This window comes from Zonotrichia leucophrys, chromosome 1, assembly GCF_028769735.1.
Source record: "Zonotrichia leucophrys gambelii isolate GWCS_2022_RI chromosome 1, RI_Zleu_2.0, whole genome shotgun sequence".
NCBI lineage: Eukaryota > Metazoa > Chordata > Aves > Passeriformes > Passerellidae > Zonotrichia > Zonotrichia leucophrys.
Window position 1 is genome coordinate 9900685 of NC_088169.1, and position 20190 is coordinate 9920874.

Genomic DNA, 20190 nt, shown 5'->3' on the forward strand with positions numbered 1-20190 from the left:
CTGCTGTCCCATCAAAGAATTATTTTCTTTCTTCCTTTGTCTTCTGGAGAGAACTTCTCACTTTGTCTGCTTTCAGGTTTTAATATATGTGCTTTGCATTCTGCTTTTGCAGCTACCTACATCTTTCCGTTCCCTAGACTGAAAGCTCTGAGCAGCTGGATGGAAGTTAAATATGTGTGCTTGAAGTAGTACAGAAATTAAACACAAAAAGGAGATATGAACATATCCCAGAATGAAAGTATTGATTTCCAGATAGCAATACTTAGAGTAACAACAGCTTGAAGAAAGAAAAATAAAAGCAAAAATTTACGTTCACTTATAGCAGAGACACAGAACAGTGGAAAGAAGTAGGCAAAATACTTTAAAACATCCAGCTCTGATTCATCAAATAATAAACAATGGCACGTTCCATTCACAGTTTGGAGAGAGGATATTTCACCTGACGGGGTCTGGAGTTCCTCCTGAGCGCATGGAAACCACCACCACCAGTGCCTGCATTGGAGAGTACTCCTCTGCCATCATATCCTTCAGAAATCCCACAGCTGAGAATGTGGTGGTAGATATCGTGCTGGCAGGTACAGGGATTTGGAATCTTTTTTTTTAATTTTATTATTTTTTGAGATAAGAAATTTAAACTCCTTGGGTTCGTGAAAGGGATGTGATTAAATTTTACTAATTTTATTTTTTAGCAATAGACTTCTTGTGTATTGTCCACACCCACCCTGAAAACTCTGTAGAGTGTGCTGTGGGAGATAGGGAAGGACACAAACCTGTAACAGCTGTGCACAAAAGACTTCTTAGGTCATGCAGCCTCATGTGGATGTGCAGCTGCTGGCTGGGTGTTCTGCACTGCAGCACTTTGGCAACAGGAAATTCTGGGATGTGTTTTGGTAGCTGTGCCTAAGCCACATAACTAATGCTTGGCTTTTGTTCCTCAATTAACTTTAAATATTTTATATTACTTGATCAGATTCTGCATAACTGAAGGAGTTAGTAAGATAACAAGGGCAAAACATTTTTAAGGTTTTCTTTGGTATTTTTTGTGTTTTTTTCCTGATGATCTTCCAAGCATGTTTCATCAATATTTTCAAACCTGCTTTAAATTATAATATGAGATCCAGAATTATCAGAGATTGACAAGTAACTGTCCATACTGGGATTTCACAAATGCTGTAGGAACTCAGGCTCTAAATCCCACATTCTCACTGATGAGTAAAATTTACTCAGTCAAAGAGGAAAATTCACTTCAAGTGCATCAGAAGGCTTTAAAAGGTTCTCTGAATCTCTGCCTACTCGAACGTAACATGTAGGTACCATCAGAAAACAGGTGCCAAAGCATGTCTTGACATCTACAAATAACAAAAATTGAAGATAAACCTTCCAGTTTTATTTTCATAAATAAATAAATGTAAGACAAATAGCAACCAAACCATAAGAGAATAGTAAAATCAAGCCTGTTCAAAGGTAAGTTTTAAGCCATGGTTACACACTCAAGCTGGGATTTAGGGTTTGAGACACATAGAATAAGTGAAGAAATGTGAGTTTAAAAAACTGTGGATTTATGTTTCTGGTTGGATTAAACTCACACTTTTTAATCCTACTTTCTGAGTATGAATTAGAAATAAAGAAATACAGCTTTGTCCACATACACAGTTTATATATGGGGGATCTTGGAAATATGTTTACCTAAGAGGTCAGGAGCATCTTGGTCTCATGACTGAACACTCTGTACTTTTGCTGACCAGGATTTTTTGTCAAACCTCAGTGCAGTTTCTTCTGTTTAACTGCTGAAATATTTCCATTTATGACTGGCACAAAAGAGAGGACCATTTGTAAGTGACCAGATCTCTTGTGAATTTGAGTTGAAGTTCTCTTCTGGAAAACATTGAAACAAGCAGCAGCATGCAAAATATTCAGTGCTTACAGGCCAAGTGAATCATGGCCAGGATCTTGGGGACTTTACCAGAGTTCAGGTGCTGAGCAGGATAGCTGGCAGAGAAGTGGGGTGCCTGGAATTGAGAGACAGAATCTTGTCCAGATTCCTACTTATCTGGCATCTGGGTGTCCTTAAGTGACAGGGAGCACCGCACACTGGCTCTGCACACGGAGACAGGGCAGCTGCTGCAGAAGGTGGCATTCAGTGCATGTACACAAGGCTCCAAAGTGCTTCTCAGAGTCAGAAAGGGTAAATTTTGACTGCACACCACAGGAGCTGCTTTTGGGCACTCATTCTGATTGTGCAGCCATTGCTTGTGTAATCCAGATGGAAGCTGGGAGGGTGGAAGCTGCAGCTCTGGTCTGAGGCAGTCAGGAGTTGCAGGGGCATCTCCCTGGCACTGCAGTGTGAATGGCAGGAATCTCACCAGGTGGATGAATGCTGTGGTGATGAGCTTCCTGTTTGGAGAGGGAAATGGGCAGCCTGTAGCGAGTGACAGGCTGTGGACTTAGAGCAGCTGGAGGTATTCAGATCCACAAATACAGGTGAAATTCACAATGTAATAAAACATTTGGCCAATATGATTGTGAGACTGTTGTTTTTTATGAAAGTTCATGTTGATCAGGAGATTTTTCTGTTGACTGGGAAAAGGCTTTGTTGTTTCTTCCTTTGAAAAGGAAGACTGGAGGAGCAGTAGGATGATCAGCCTCACCTGAGCCCCTGGTTGGGTCATTGGACACTACTTTTGCAGTGTAGCCCATGATTTGCACATTTCTCTTACAGTCCATGTGCAAGCCCATGAAGGTCGAGAAGGTAATCAGGAGTAGTCAAATGGATTTCTTAAGTGCAAATCATGATTGACAAATGTGATTGCCTTCTGTATGGAAATGAGTGATTATGCAAATAAAGGAGGAGCAGTGAATGTAATATACTATGATTTAGTAAGACTTTGTCATTGTGTCCTGTAACGTACCTGTTTGGAAGCAGAGGAAGTCTAGGCCTGATTAACAGACTGCTGAGTAGATTGGAAGCTTGGCTGAACTGTTGGTCTCAGATGATGGTGATCAACATCTTGGCATTCAGCTGCTGGCTGTTAGTGATCATTGCACCCCAGGGGTCAGCCTTGGGGCCCATTTATTCAAGACCTTTATTAAAGACGTGGATGATGATAGAGATTGCAATGTAAATTAGGGATGGGAACTGACATGATGGATGATAGAGCTTCAGTGCAGAGGTACCTTGATAAATTGTTGGTGTACCTCAGTTTTGAATTGCTTTGTTCATCAGCACATCATTCCTGGAACAGCTGAAGACAAAGTGAACTTTTGCATTATTAGTAATGCAATTTTCATGCTAAAATGTTAACCCTCTGTAGTTTTCCCTCACTCCATCTACCCTGTGTGCTTATCTTAGCCCACACTGAGTGAAATACAAGTGCTGTGAATTATTAGCTGTGTAATCCACCCTATTTGACCAGGAAATAACTGATTATATGAACTTTTGAAGTGTAGGAGTGTATTTAATCTGTGGTATAAAGATTCCTATTGCATCTCATAATTGCAGGATGCTTTATTCTAGTGGAAAGTGCAAGCTGGGATTCTGATTTGTAGAACAACAAGAGCAATTCAGAGATGCAAACTGCTTGTCTTATTGAGAATAAATCTAGTGCCAGACAGCTCAGTTAAGTATTCCATTACTTTGAGGTATAATTTGTAAGAATACTAATCCAGTGTGCTGTTCACAAAATAGTGGAGAAGAATAATAAACTTACCTGTGATGCAACTTAATCAGAAAAAATATTTACAGAGCTTAAATATTGTAACTAAAGTGTAGTAGATTGTGAAATTCTGAGAAGCAAGAGAAACTGCATTGTTTAATTGTTTTAGTGATAACAGTAATCCCTCTAGCTGTTGAGCATGAACTTGTCCCAGGAAGTTGTTCAGAAATAGTGACAGAGACAGAAGTATCTGGCTTAGACAGCGAAGGACTAGTGTTTATTTTTATGCATCAGAAGTTTTCAGTCTTCATTCTTCTTTACCCATCAGTAAACCTGACATCATGATGATCTGATGTTTCTGTGATCTTTGGAATTACAAAAGGTTGTCTTTGAAAAAATAAATTATATACTGCAGTCTTTATGAAAGGATAATTATACCTGTCCTTTAAAGTCTGTCCTGAATTTTTTAATCAGATTATTGTAATGTTAATTTTCTAATTCAGTTGTTCTTGGTGACCTGTACGTAAAGTTTGCTTTGTTTTAATTACAACAATATAGTTGATTTATGCACTCAAGATGTATTTAGATATTGTTCATTCTATGATTTGCTTTGTATAGGAATACTTAACCAGAATTCTTATTTCCTTCTTTCCAGAGGAAGAGAAATCTAGTCTTATAAGCAAACTTTTGGATGCACAAGTTCAGTTTAGCATTCCTGGCCTTTACATATCCTGAGAACTGTGTCAGGGTAACTGCTGGTGTTAGTGGAGGTCAGAAAGAGGGTGGAATGGGGAAATCAACAGAAGGCAGCAACTCAGAAATCAGAGTGACATTCCTGACTGGTTGTGATCTTTAGAAATTGTCTTTTAGACCATGTGCCCCTTTTTATGAGAATTCAGCATGTCAACATTGAAAATAGGGCATCTTGATTAAGGTGTAACAGCAATAGGCATCAACATTTATAGATTTACTTCACGCTTTAAAGAAAATTACACAAGTTATCACTCTTATTTTCAAGTAACATTCCACAGGCAGTTTCTGCCCTATATAGATGTGAAATTATGTTTAGAACTGCAGAGTTCAGGAATTAAAATAGACGTTAATTGGGAATTGTCCTATCTGGACCATTTCTGAAGCTTTCATTTGCATTTCTGAGGCTTTGTCAAACCCAAGAGCATTATTCCTCAGAAATGTTTCTTTCTGTGGATTTTGACTGCTGTTGTAGCACAAACAGTCCTCTAGTTGGGATAATTATAGAGCAAGTAAAACTACTAATACTGCCACCCTGGACCTCTTTAAACTAGGTATTTTCTTACTGAATTTAATACCAATAAGTTTTCTTCCCAGGATTTAGACCCTTCAGTGCTTAAATGTGCAGCTCTATTTCACATTGGCATTCACAGCTACATTAAGAGTAGTCATGTAAGTAATGTTTATGTAACAGCAGGTGATTTTCCCCAAAATGAGCCTGTGACCAGAACTACAGAGTATGCAAACTCTTCTCTCAGATGGTTTAGCAACCTGCACTAGTTCAGCTCTTTCAGGTTGAATGATATTGTTTTTCTCTAAATACCACTGTATAGTTTTTCTACTAAGAGGTTTTTTGGAAGCAACAAAACCAATATAAATAATTGAAATTACTAAAATCTCCAGTGTAAACCAAAGCCCATGGAGTTAACCTGTATAAGAATTATCCTTAAGTATTTGTTAATACCTTAATGCTTTATTTCAGTCAGTGTGGACAATTTATTTCATATTTTCCATGGTCACAATGTATAGTTCAAGAAAAAAATTGCAACAGATTTTATAGAGGATATTCATTTCAGAGTTTGAAGGGCTCAAAGAAAAGATTAAAGCTACAGCACTAATTAGGAATTGGATAAGGGAGGTGAATTGGTTCCTCTGGAATCTAGTGCTACCTGCTGTAGTAAAACTGATATCTGTGGCAGTGTATAAGATTGCTTATTAAAACTTTTCCTATGTCCAAGATAAGGCTGCATTCACAGTGAGTTGGCTGTGTCATTTCCCATTTAAAGATTTCCAAACTGGAATTGCAACTTTTTAAATGTATTTGCAAAATATTTTCAGACTACTTTCTGGGACTTGATGCAATTGAACTAAATCAAAGACAAGTCGGCTACTTGGTCATTTTTCCTTCAGACAAAATATATTAGACTAAGTATTACTGCATATATATATATATATATATATGGTGGAGTGAAATACTAAAGGTGTGAAGAAATAATATTTTTAGTCATCTAGTCAATTTAGAATACAAGTGCTAACATCACTTTGTGCTGATTCTGACATAATTCAAATCATTATTTTAGCTGCCAATTAAAAAAGATAGCGTGCAATGTATAAACGCAGCTCTGAACTGATAAATGCAATTTTGAAGCATTATGAAGAATAACCTAGTGCTTTTAATTTCATACAGTAAAACTATATATTTGAGATAAAAAAAAGATCTTGAGATTAGTTAGCTAATTGTGTGAAAATTACTTTTTAGCTGAATGTGTAGGAGGATATAAAATAAAAAAAACCCCCGTATCTTTTAAAGCTTGCAAAAATCTTCTAGTAGGGGAAATTTAGAGTATTCAGCTTATTAACATCCTGTAAAAAAGGATAGAAAATGATTCTTACAGAATAATAAGCATTAGAGAGGAAGATTTCACTATAGCCATGTTTTTGCCACTGCAGTATCTCAGGTCAGGAAAGAAGATGATACAGTTGTTTTATTAATATGCTGAAATTAGTGTGTTGGCTTTTCTTATGCACCCATCATTTAATATTTGGCAAGCGCCTTTCAATTCTTTTTTTTTTATTTCCTCACAGTTTGCAAATCTTACTTTGAACCTCTAAGCTGGTTTCTGAAACCTGAAACCTTGTTCTTGAGATGAAATAATTTTGGGGTTGTTCCTCTTCTTCCAAGAGCCAAGAATGATAGTCCCAAGAGAGCTATTCTCTGCCTTCCTGAATGTCTTTGATTGTTATTCTGCTTCTTAAAGCTATTTTAACTTTGTTCCATAACCCCAACAGTGTTCCTTGGCTGTTGGATGAGTCCTGTGTATCCCATTTTCCTTTCAGAAGTTCATAATTTAGTTTTACCACACTTTAATATGACATGTTATACAGATATGGTCAATCTGTTGGTCTGAGGTTTTTGGAGTTAGCTGCTGGACATGTTTCCTGCAAGGAATTGCCTTTGATTCCAATACCTGTTTATAAAATTGGACTTCAAACTAGTTTTTCTTATCTCATTTTATCTCAGCATTGTCATGGATCAGAGAAACCATCTAAATAGCCTAAATCCTGTGTCTTTATGAAGGAATCCAGTAACTTGTCATCAAGAAAGTAATTCTTATCTGCAGCTGTATCTGCACTGCTGGTCCTGAACTTGTGTCTCTTATATTTCGTGTCACCATTGCCTTCCATTTCTACTTCATTTTTTAATTTAGAAAACAGTTTATTTTGTAATCTCTAATTGTTATTTAACTGAAAACATTTTAAACTTTGTGTTTGTTGATGCTGTTTTATTTAATTTTAATTTTATTTAAAAAGATATCCATATTGTATCTATACATCACAATGAGGAAAATACTGAGAGAAACTTTAAGCAGAGCAGGAAAAAAGGGGTCATATGCTCCCATTCAAGGATGTATTTTATAAAACCTATAGGTGAAGCTGTTTTACTGGGGAAATTGTTCCATCAATTTTGAATTCTGAATGGGTTTCCACAAATAATCTTTTAATTTTCTTTTAGATCAGGGGTTGTTGAATGAGCATCTGAGTGCATCTGTCCTGTCTCAGGCCACCTGTGAAGAATCTGTTTTTCATCTTCTGGTTAAACAACCACAAGGTATGGAGCTTCTTAACCCTTAATATATATTTAAACTATTATTTTTTCTTATTTTATCAACTTGACCTGCAACAAGTCACAGTTTCATAGAACATGAAGTACCAGAGTGGAAAAACATGTAATTTCTAAGAAAATTATTTTGAAAATAAAATTTTTGTAGTTTGAAGCATCGGTTAAGAAAAAGAAGAGGAAATAAAATCCAAAAATCAGAGTTGGATGATTGTAACTGCTTTTAATGTTTACCAAATAAACAGAAAGCAAAAAATAAAATTATTTAATTCTAAATGCACTTACGTTTCTCTTCAGCCTTTTCAGTCCCTTTAACTCATTTGTGTTTTGTTCAGGGGAATTGTGTATTGATTTTTGGTTTTTTTTGTTTGTTATTTTCTGAGAGTTTTTTAAGATAATTCTGGTCTATAGTTTCTGGGAAAATTTTCATGGGAAAAACAGTACTTTTCAATTAAAAAGCTATCTGGAAAGAATAAAATTCTTTGTTCATTATCATGAATGAAATTTTAAGTGTCACTTCTGGTCATATAGGATCTGAGATATGAAAGAAACAAATTGCCTTTAGTGCTGTAATGGTACCAAAATTTATTTTTGACTTGTGTATGATAATTGATTTATTTGATTTATCTGATGTTATTATAAGGCTTGGTTTATAACAGAAATTGCATACTGCAATGATTTAAAATTATTCATTGCTGAAGTGCAGAAGATAAGTAGATTTCTGTAGCTATTTTAAATATCTTTCCTAGTAATTATTTCTATTCATTACTTATCACATATGCTTTCTAATTTCAGAACACACAGGTAAATTATTCATATCTTCAATTGTTTACAAAAAAAAAATTCTCATATCCCCCACAAATGTGTGAGCATCTGTTTTATGTTAATATAGATATCAGAAAAAGCCATACCATTTCTTGAAGAAAAAGTGTCTATCTCACATTAAAGACCTTGTTTAGAAATATGAAATGAGGATCACTTGTTTACAATTTCATTCAAAAAAATTTGCCATATGCTATGATTTTCCTGTAGATGTACTTGACAGATCTTTATTTTGTAAAGGATATTGCAGACATTACTTTTCCCAGCAAAGAACTATTTTTGTTTTCCCTTCTGGAAGCTTGCTATGCCTCAAAACATTTCTAGGGATTATAGAAAGAAGGATTTGGAAGAACAAGAGGTGTAAGAATTGATCTGCATGTCATATCATTTTTATATATATACATTGCTTGTTGTTTCAGCAGCCAAGCCCCAGGCAGCCACTCACTCACTCACTCCCCCACCAGAAGGATCAGGGAGAGAACTGGAAGGGTAAAAGGTGGAAAACTCGTGGGCTGAGATAAAAACAGTTTGATATGGAAATTAAAAGCCGCACAAGCAAAGCAAAGGAAACCAAGGAATTAATTCACTGCTTCCCAAGGGCAGGCAGGGGTTCTGCCACCTCCAGGACCCCATCACAGCTAACAGTGACTTGGGCAGACAAACCCCATCACTCCAAACATCCCCCCTTGCTCCTCCTTTCAGTGACTTCACACTCTGATCCATGATGTCCCAGGGTTTGAATATCCCTTTGGTCACTTTGGGTCACCTGTCCTGGCTGTGTCTCCTCCCAGCCTCCCATGCACACCAGGCTCCTCACAAGTGTGGCAGCAGGAAAAGCAGAAAGGCCATGGATCTGTGTAAACCCTGCTCAGCAGTAACAAAAACATCCCTATATTATCATCACTGTGTTCAGCACAAATCCAAAACACTGCCCCATACCAGTCACTCTGAGAAGAAAATTAACCCTATCCCAGCCAGAACCAGCACATTTTACACAGACAAATAAAAAAGATGTAACTTTTGCCATGTTCTTACATATATTTTTCTCCACAGAAGCAGTGAGGAACTGTCCAAAACAATCTAGTTCATGTACACAGTAAAACTGGAAGTGTAATCCCTTCACAAATATAAGAAATATAAGAGCAGTGAAGCAATCTTTAAAAGTTGTACTTTTTCCTCATCCTCATTTCCTTTATGTCTGAAATATCTTAATGATGTGATCAGTAGATGAAGATCAGATTAGGTGCAGGTGTTACTGCTTACCATTATTTCCTATAAAAAAGAAACAATACTTTGAAAATGTGTTGTTGAAAATATTCTTAATGGATTTGCTGGAATATGACTGCTAGATCATTTTATGAGCAAAATTCATGCTTATGGAAAAACTGTGCTTGTTACTAATTAATTACTTGTTTTTCCCTCGCTCCCTCTAAAAGCTGGGTGTAGAAATTCAGAGATACTGAGATAGTCTGAGATCTAGGAGACATTTTTTCATCCAGAAATTTCACAAGAAATCCAAAATGCTAGCCCTGCTTTAAAATTGGTACTCAGAGCAGAGTATCCTTTTTCCCTGCCCTGCCTTCCCAGTGACACAAACTCTGTCACTTCACCCAGAGTGAAGGTTTGATCTCATTTTGCATTCAACCTCCAGTCATCACATTTTGTGGCTTGGCTGCTGCTCTTGGTGATCAATAAGCTTCTCTGTTGTAACCACTTGGTGCAGCACCAAACAGGAGCAGTGAACAGGACAATTGGCTGAACATGGTTTTTACATATCTCTCTCCATATTTCAGCACAAATTCTGTATTTAAAACTTCTATAATTTAAGCTGCCATGTCACCTGTATCATGTTAATCTCTTTCGCCATGGAGAACTCCTTCATTTTTTCTTCTAACTTTGGTTTTGTGTAAAATATATGTATTTGTTAACTTTGCCAACCACTTAGGAAGGAAAGATGAAATATATTTGATAAATGTATTTAATGTGAGACATTTTCCAAAAAGCTGCCTGCAGAGTAAAACCAGTTGATGGCAATCAAATTTGAGATACTAAAATTCTGTGTATGCTCTTTGGAAGCATGTTACTATTACAGTTTCATATTTTATTCAATAGTCTTTGAGAAAACATTTTAGCATACTTTTAATGTCATGTACAGTCCACTGTCATTACAGATAATTTGGCTTTTAAACTACTTTCACCTAAGAAATGGCATAAATTTTGTTCAGGTCCTCAGGCCATTTCTCTAAAAATACTAGATTTCAAGATTTTCTTCTTGAATCCTATACTTATTTGCATCTGCTTTTTCCTTCCAGTGATTTTGCATGCACAGTCTGTTTTTTCTTATTATTGCTTTCAAAGACTGAAAAAACAACAAAACTAACATACTTGGTTGTCCTGGTTGTCCTTAGTTCCTCTCTGTTTCTTTTATAATGCCTTCATTATCTCAAAATGACTTGAAGAGCCAGAGAAAATGAAAAAAAGATAAAGAGCTGTGAGAAATATTTCTTCATTCTACCAGACTATTTTGAAAACACGTTGAGAAATACAGTTTGCTTTCCTCTTCTATATTTTAACTGCATTTTGTGACCAAGGTTTGGTCCCTCACCACAAGCAGAAGTAATTTTACACTTTATAAGTTCCATCACAGGTTCTGTTGAAGGCCACCATCAGTGGCTCCATCTGATGGTGTTCCTCCACCTGTGGGTATATTCAGTTCTGAGGACTGCAGATCATCTTTTCTTTCTAATCTACTGTCTGTAATTTTTGGAAAAGTTCATAGTTTGCTAGATCAGGCTGCCATTAACATCTCAATTTTTTCTCATACCTTACTAGTACTTTTCAAAATGCTGCTGCCTTGGTGGTGTCAGGGCTGGTTTTGTGGGAGGCTCCAGGATTAACTCCAGGGTCAATTCTGTGCACAAAGTCAGGCTTAACTTCAGTTCTATTATTTTACTGAGTATTGAACAGAGGCTGGCTGGTTGCAGACTGCATCTAGATGGGGAATCACTGGCTGTTGGATTAGTATAAAATTTATGGTCCGTGTGTCCTCAGTCTGTCAGAAAAAGGTTTACTGACAGGCTGTATCCTGTTTTGGATTGGTGATTGTCCCTCCCTGGTGGTTGGACGTGCCATGGAATTGGTGGTCACTTAACCAGGAGTTTCCTGAGAATATTTTAATGCTGTCTTCACTGGATTTGTCCTCTGAGTGAGATACCTACCTGTCCTCTTCCTTAGAGTATGAGATTCCTTCCTCCTGGGATCACTTTTGGTGTGAACATCTTTTGCAAGCAGGATTTGTGTTATTTCAGAATATACAGGTTTGTTTTATGGTGTGCTACATGCAGTAGACAACCAGGACTGACACACTGCTAGGGTAGGTATTACCATGGTCAATATTCCCAGTGAGACATGGGATGTATCTTTGCTGCCCAGGTTGTCATTAGTCAGTTGAGGCCAGGTCAGCCTTTGTCTTGCAGTGGGTTCATCCATGATGTTGCTGGGTTGCCATCTTCTGATTCTTTGGGTTTTTTACCGTAGATTTTTTATAGCTTTTCACTTCAGAACTTTTTTACTGAATCCTTGAGTTATTTCTTAGCTATTTTCTCACACCTTATGTCTTTTCTCAGTAGAATCAATCCAAAGTAGTGGTGCTCTGCTGTACTCAGTTAGACTCTGTGTCACTGACAGCTGAACTGCTACTCAGACTATTGCATGTGCTTTTGAAGAAATTGCTGTTTATGCTCCCCACAAAATAGCTTTCTTGAAGCTATTTTATTGTGTCTGTGCAAGACACAATGATTTCCCTTCCTGGCCCCATTTGGGTGTCTGTCTGAATGTCTGTTCCTTGTTTAAACCTCCAGCTGGCATTTTCCCTCGTTCATTTTTCTCTGATGTACTATCATGGTACCTGGAAGCTTCTACAGATGTAGATTTGCTTTGTGAAGTTTCCAGCAGAAAGGAAGGTGTGAGATCCCTGCCTAATCCATGCACATGAATTTTCCTGATTGCTGAATCAGCCTGGCTTGCCTCTCCCCTGTGAAACCATTCTGAAAGAGCAGTGTCCCATGTTACAGCTGACAGAGAAACAGGGTGTCATTCCTCAGTCCTGGGATGTGACAGCACAAATGATGTGGTCCAAGCCACATTATCTCTAGAGAGATGTGTGATAAAATCAATGAGGTGAAGCTGGTGGTGTTCCTGAGTGCTGATTGTCTCTGCTGTGAGCAAGGAAAACCTTAGAGAGCTCTCTAAAGCCACAGCACACCTGAGGCTGTCCTCACATAGGGAAAATTAGTAAGGAAATGTTTGTGCCATGTTTTAAGGCACTCATGCCTTCTAGTATAAAGAAGGACAAAGCTTAAAGATTTTTCTTTGTACTTCTCTGCAATCTCTTCAGGCCATACATACTTTATACGTATTTTTTTGGCCTTTTATATGCCCTCTTTTTACCTTTGAATTTCACTTTCTTTATGGATTATATGCTGTAGACAAATCTTTATATTTGTTTGCCAGGAATCCATTCTAGTGAAATAAGTTAAGGAAGTGAAAGGCAGCATAGTAACAATAAGTAAAAATTCTCAGTTACTGTTCTCTTAAAAACAATCCTGTGAGTTGAAGGAGTAGAACAACACATTCCCTTGACTGGGTAAGGAAATGATTTCTCTATTTCAGCATGCTCTTCTGATGTTGCAAAAGAAGAGAAAAAAGATATTCAGGATACAAATAAAAGAAGGGAAGACTTCAGAAAGCCAGATTTTGCATAGTCTCACGTAGATGCATGGAAGACTTCCCATGTGGATTTATCATGAAAAACAGATTTTCAGGCTATAATTGCCTCACAGATTTTAGCTAGGCCATGCAGTAGTTTTCCTTCAGAATATCATGATTTGTTACTGAACATCCAGAGTACAGTACTTCAGAGCATTTAAACTATGCAAATCACCCCAGGGGAGGCTGTTATTTCACATTATCTTGGCCTATTTCTCTATTTAAAAATATCTGCTCTGTTGTATAACTTGATAAGAAGTTATCTTCTTCAATTTCAATAGAACTAGAAAATGAAAAGATGATTAATTTTGACTTTGAATAGCATATTGCTGGTAATCTATTTGATAACAGCTGTTGATGGACAAGATGGAGTCAGGGTGTGCCCTTGAATAAGACAGAACTGCTTAATTCCTCCCCTCTTCCTGATTCTTGATTCTAGCCTTCACCTGTTTAGGTCATAAACCCTGGGAAAACTCCAGAGATACAGATTTGTTTCAATCTGTAAATTACTCAGTAAATCTATGTCTAGCTCTAAATTTGCTATAAAAAATTATCTGCACCAATCTTTTGTTTCCAGCAGCACATGCACAGTGGGGAAGTTACCAGCAGTATCGATCAGTTGTTTCTTGAGGGAATTAAGAGTTTGATTTTCTGGAAATCTGTTTTATTTCCATTTTCCCAATTCTCCTCTGCTCTGGGAACAATGACATCTCTGTCTCTCATTAATTCATCTGTGCAAGATGCTTTCACATCCATGCTGGACCCCAAACATTCAGTGAGGAGCAGGTTTCCCTCCTGCCCTAAACCATCTATTTTGCTGACTGAGACCTAAAATTGTTGATTTTTCTGTAGCTTTTCTTCATTTCTTCATTTGTGTTTCTAAGTTGACTTTGCTTGTTTATCCAGCTGTTGAGTTCTGAGAAATGTTGAAGGTATGTTGGAAATGCTTGTCTAACCTTGCTGAGAGAGGATAAAAGACTAAAAATGAAAGAAACAACAAAAAAACTCACCCCATCCTACTGGCATTGGTACTAATAGAAAAAATGTATGGAAATTTTGAAAATTACAGATTTTTTTTTCTTATAGAGGTTGAGAACAATTACAGAATTCTTGAAGATACTCCCTTAACATTTTAAAATGAGGAGGTGGGGTATCTGTGGGAAAGAAATTGAACCTTTTCTGTAAGAACATTTGGAGATGGAAGATCATGATAAAATTTTAAGTTTCTCAAAAGTAGGTCTGAGGGTTTGAGAGAAAGAAGAGCTACTTGGCTTTTTTATCTGTTTGTTTAATTACTGTACACTTTCCATGAGAGAAGCCAATTTAAACTTACCTTATTAAGTAACTGTCCAAGGCACAGGTTTTATTTTAAAACATAAATGCTAGAAGGCATTATTGACATTGACCTTTCAACTTTGAAGTTTTATGCCTTAAAAGTGTTTTGTAATTACACTGTTGAACTAATGTTCTTTTTTCATATACTGTTTTTCTAGAACATTTTTTGTCAAATGTTTTCATTGATTATTTTTTTCTTTTGATCAGTGAAGAATGGGTGTCAAGTATAAGACAGAAGCTAAGAGAAAGTAAAATTATATATATTACATATATATATATATGTAGTATGCATTCAGTAGTTAAGCAACAATTTTTTATCCACAGTGGTAAGAAAATTCTCAATATAGTGACACACACTTTAAAGTCACGAAACCATTAAGGTTTTTCTTAATCAGAATTTGGTTTGCAGAACATTGTGTACTTCAGCTTGATTTTAAAGGTCTTATTTCCCAAGTGTTAAGCTTTTTACATATCTATGATAGTCCCTGTCCTGACCCTCTTTTTCTCATTCCAAGTAGCTGGAGATGCTTTTAGATATCCAGGCTCCAGTGCAGTGTGAGGAGTCACTGGGCACAGGTATTTGGAACATGTTTTTGCAAACCCTTGGTACTCTCTCTAAGTCCTGTGAACAACAGGATGTGCTTGGAATCTCTTTTGGAATTCTGTGCAATGAAGCATAGACTCAAGTGTGTTACACAAGAGTGTCTCTTTTTTTATCTCATATTTCTGTAAAACCCAGTCACACAAGTCAAATTTATACAATCAGGTCATTCCATAATTGTCCTGCCAAACAATTAACTTGCTTCTACACATTTTCCACAGCTCTATAAATTGTTGTGTCTTCCTTCTTTACTCAGAGTTCTACAACTCTTCAATAGATACATATTTCTGTTGCTGTCTGAAGATGTTTTGAGTTATAATTATGTGAAATCTCAATCTGAATTGCAGTCAGGAACAAACTGAAAAGAAAGAAGAAGGTGGTTTTTTTAACATTATTTTTATTCATAATTTTAGTCTCAAAGTTGTCAGGACTACTTGACTTACTTAGGAAAGCTGTCAGAGTGTTCTAGGCATGCAGATGTGCATTTTCTCCTTCTTGGTGAAGTCAGTGTTGTCTGAGCTTTAGTTTTGCACTGTATTTGATAGCCAGATCCAACATTTTTTACAAGCAGCAGAAAAGGTCCTGTTGAATAATGAGATTGAACATTTAACAGGGTCTGTGTTCTCTTCCCTAACATCCCATAATAAATTTTATACACTTTTAAAAAAATATGTTTGGTTTTGTGGTAGGGTCTGTGATTAATTGAAATAAGAGCTGCTAGCAGTTGGATTCACAAGTCAGATTATTCATTATAAGGAAAGATGCATTTGGGTTGTTCAGTCTCAGCTCAGTGGCATATTTGAATCTGATGAATTTCAGGTAGGTAAGACAATCCCCAGACAGCAAAGAATTTAAATTTAAACATCTGCCTCACTTGCACTGTAATTACAGGGAATGTAAATGTGTATTTCAGGCATCTATTCTAACTGCTCTGTTGTGAATAGCGGTAGGATTATTTGTGTGGCTAATTGTTTTGATAAATAATTTGGTATGCCCATAATCTGTATGTTCACCTCAAAATTATATATTTCTCCTTGCTTATAAGATATAACCAGGATCAATAATGCTGTGGCTCATTTTCTTGCCAAATGGGGTCTTTAAAGCTGTTCTCTGAAGGGGAGGAATAATTTAATTAAAATGAACATCATATTCTTTGTACTTTGCTGCTTTCATTCTTCCCTAGATATTTTGCCATACTATTACTAAGATTAACAAATTATTCAAAATATTTTTTATGGGAAAGATAATAAATTATTCACAATCTCATTAAAATTGATATCTTTCAGTTACCAGGGGGAATTTGGATTCCCTGATTTACTTTTCTGTCACAAAGCCTGAATGATTAGGCAGGGCCTGTTTTGTTATGATAAAGCATATTGAGTGTATTTGCAAAAAGAATGCATCTCACTAGTACCACTTCTCTCTTCATATAAGTCTCAGCAAAAATTTATATTTCTCTTTCCTGCCTTTTATGATGCATGCAGGATTCAACTTTCAGCTTTTACATTATTTATGTGAAATCCTTCTTGTTTACCTGAAGATCAGGTTGATACCTTCAGTCATCAACATTACTAACAATCTTGCATCTTACAATAATATTTAGGTTTAAACAATATTTATTTCTTTAAATGCATTGCTGATACCAAGTTCAAAAACTCATGCAAGCCTCAAACAAGCAAGGGAAAAAGGAAATTTGGGCACTTGTGCTGTGTTTGGTGTGTGTGAAAGGCCCGGGTGGGCTGTAACTCTAACTCAGACTTGGCCTTTATTTCAATGTGATGCTTTTTCTGCCCGTAAGCCATAGTAAGTCAGTCTACAGAGGGGATTTTGGTATTAAGTACTGAACATCATTTGTGTGTTTTTGGAGAAATACAGAATCAAGACTTACATTGCAAATAGCTGAAAAGTGTTTGAATTGTGACCTTTACTGTATGAAGGAGTAATACCTCACAACCACTGAAGCATGCAGCACAAAATTCTTCATTGAACATCAAAGTTTATCTTTACTATGTACATAAGTGTAATACTTTATTACACTCATAGTCTAGTATCACATATTTGGTCTAGAATCATCTGTTGAGTGGAGGGAAATTAAGCTAACTTCTTTGCACAGTAATCCAAAGGGTCATGAGAGCATTGAAAGAGGGTTTTATTTTCTCAAACTCCCCTTGCTAGAACATTGTTTTTACCATGCAGTAGTTTATGTTCAAGGATTTTACTCTTTTTACTGTTAATATACTACATTAGGTAAAATCTGTGTTTGCAAAAATATTCAAAATCTCTGAAATTTATATGGGTAATGAATGAAAGTGGACTGAACCTTAAGTACTTTCTGCATTCACATCTTGTTACGGTACTTAATTTTATTTTCACGGATCTTCTTTTACTTCAGCAAAGGAATCTAGAATTTTACTCATTTTAAACCAGGGAAACAGTGCTATAGGTATAATAAAGGTTTTCCCCTACTAAAGCTGTAGTTATTTCAAAATAAAATCCAGAGCCTTGAAATGTAAGAAGAATCTCTTTCTCATAATCATTTGGTGAAGCATTGGGAAAACAAATTTTCATACAAAGTCCAAAATGAGACATAGAATTGAAAATTATCCCATATAACTATCAAGAGGTCTGTGAAACTTTATGATGTGACTGTTTCTTTTATCTCTAAATTTGAGCTATTAACTGCCTCTTTAAGGTACTAAATTCAATGTAGTTAACTTGAGAGATTTTTTTGTAATAGATGAACTTAAAGAATGCAGATCATGTTTTTTGATTGCCTTCTTTGCCTGCTTGTGTTATAAGAATGTTTTTACACTGAGGGGAAAACTATAGCATTGCACCAATTTCTGGTGTTGAATTGTCTTTTATCTGATTTCTTCACAAGCACTGAAAATCCCTTATAAATTAAGTAATTTTCTCCTTCAGAAAGATACTAAGATAAAACAAAGATTATATGCCCATAAAGATTGATATCTATTAATTACAGGTAGCATTGCCTTTTTCACAATAGGTGCCAGTAATTTCAGCTAATCCCTGAGGTTTGTAACCCTTTTTATTACCTCTGCTACATACTACCAGCAGAACCCAAAACTTGAATTGCATGCTGTCCTCTTAGGGGCTGTTCCAATTTCTTTTTTTCTAGCCATGTATACAATTTTCTCTTTTCCATTAAATAGGAAAATAAGAATTTGATTGCTGAAAAGAACTGGTTTTCAGACCTGTGTCAACAATGTGTTTTCTACATGCACAAACAAGCAAATCAGCTTTATCACACATAATAGCACATGACACTAGACAGTATAATAGCTTGTCAGTAGCTGTTGAGGAAATTTTGGATAATCCTTATCTCTCCAGCTTACTTTACATCCTTTCAAATGAAAAATCACAAGCTGTATCCTGTTAATCTTTTCTTCTTACTGATTTATCCCTTTTCCAAATCAAGAATTAATTTTTGTGTTATTTTACTTTCTTTGATCTATAGATTTACCCAATTCTCCCAACTCTGAATTAAGTGGAAATGCCTTTTTTTTCTGCTTTCTCCTACCTCTGCTTTTTAATGCCAATCTCATTGATTGAAGAAATGCAGGGATTTTCCAACTTCTTGAAGCCTATTTACTTCTAGGAACCCTCTATTTGATATACAATGTTAATTAGCCTGGGTTGCCTTTTGCAGTTGTTGTTTGTTCATCTTTGCAATAAAAGCATGTTTAAATGATTCAAGATAAGAGGGAGAGATTCAGTGGTCCCTAATTACTTAACTGACCAAAGAGAATTTTGGCGGCCAATTTGTTTGTCCTGTCTCTCTAAAAAGCAGAATGTTGGTGATGAAGCATTCAGTGTCACAGACAAAAGCAGGGACTGAAAACAAGTGTGTGTTATTCAGTAGACAAATTAAAAGTGAAACCTGTTTTTAACAATGAACTTAATTAACTCTCAGCACAATTCTCAATGAAACGTGGAGGATTCACTATTGCTGACAAGTTCTAAATCAAGTGACTGTGGTTTTTTCCTAATTAAATTCACTTGTTCAAGAAGAGTTATTGAGACTGAACCTTGATTTTTTCAAATGAGTTCTTTCTATGTATTGAACTCAAGTTAGGTGATTGTAATGACTGAAGTGTTTAGCTGTGAAGAAACAAAAAAAGATCTCTCCAGACTTCTGCATAATCAAATATGCTTTAAACATGCTTTAATAATACAATCCAAAAAGGGAGAAAGGTTCTTTGAAGTTTCTGAATTAAAATTTTCAGCATTTCCATTATATTATTTTCTATTTGTTTACTACATCAGGATGAAAACAGGGTCAAGAAGTCAAGCACCGTCAATAGATACAAACTGTACAAGCTTTCTTTTCTTTGCTATTGTAACCTATTGCCTCTAAAGAATCAGCATTGTAAGTGTTTTGGTCATTAGTCTATATAGAAAAGGAATATATCTAAAAATTAAATTAAATTTTGAGACCCAATATATTCAACCAGAAAAAGCTATGGATTGTAGGAAAATGAACTGCTGTTTTTCTAACTCTTTTTTCTACTCTTCTCCAACTCCTTGCTGCCATGTATCAGAAAATAAACTTTTTTTTTCCTTTAGATTGGTACCAAATGACAGCTTGTAAAGATCTGTTCCTTGTCGTCTTTACACACAGGGTTTTTTTCCTCTGCCTTTTCTTCACTTCACACCTATGACAAACAGCTGTTGGGAAACGCATTTGTCCCTACATTTGTTCAGTGTTTGGCTGCAAATCACTTGTGCCTTGAGCTGCTTTAGAGACTAAACCATATGGAGAGAAAAAATGGCTTAGATTTGAAGGCTGACAGCTTCTTGTTTTGACAGATTTAAAATGTGTTATCTCGATTAAGTTCCTTGCATGAAAATTTTCATTCCCAGTTATCTCGCCACAAGTTGTTGTCAGAGGAGGTTACAGCTACTGACCTAAAATGTCTCCTTTCTATTCCAGAAAAGTATTGTAGTACTCTGGCTATATTTTAACTAAGTTATAGAAAAGAATCAGAAATTATCAGTTTTCTTCCTTCCTGCATCAAAAGAAAACTGGTCTCTTACTGGGAACTCAAACAGTTAGTGGAAAAAAAAATAGTAAAAGCTAAATTTTAGATTTTGTTTTGTATTTTGTGTGAAAATGAAGTAGT

General features: G+C 36.0%; 1 protein-coding gene across 1 annotated transcript in view; it reads left to right on the plus strand.

Annotated features, from left to right (window-relative positions):
- The window catches only part of CFAP47 (cilia and flagella associated protein 47), a 259907-nt gene that overhangs the window by 190863 nt on the left and 48854 nt on the right, over positions 1–20190 (plus strand). Inside the window, exons 57-58 of the mRNA XM_064710667.1 lie at positions 419–575; positions 7417–7512. Coding sequence (XP_064566737.1) covers positions 419–575; positions 7417–7512 — 253 coding nt within the window. The remainder of the gene's footprint in view (positions 1–418; positions 576–7416; positions 7513–20190) is intronic.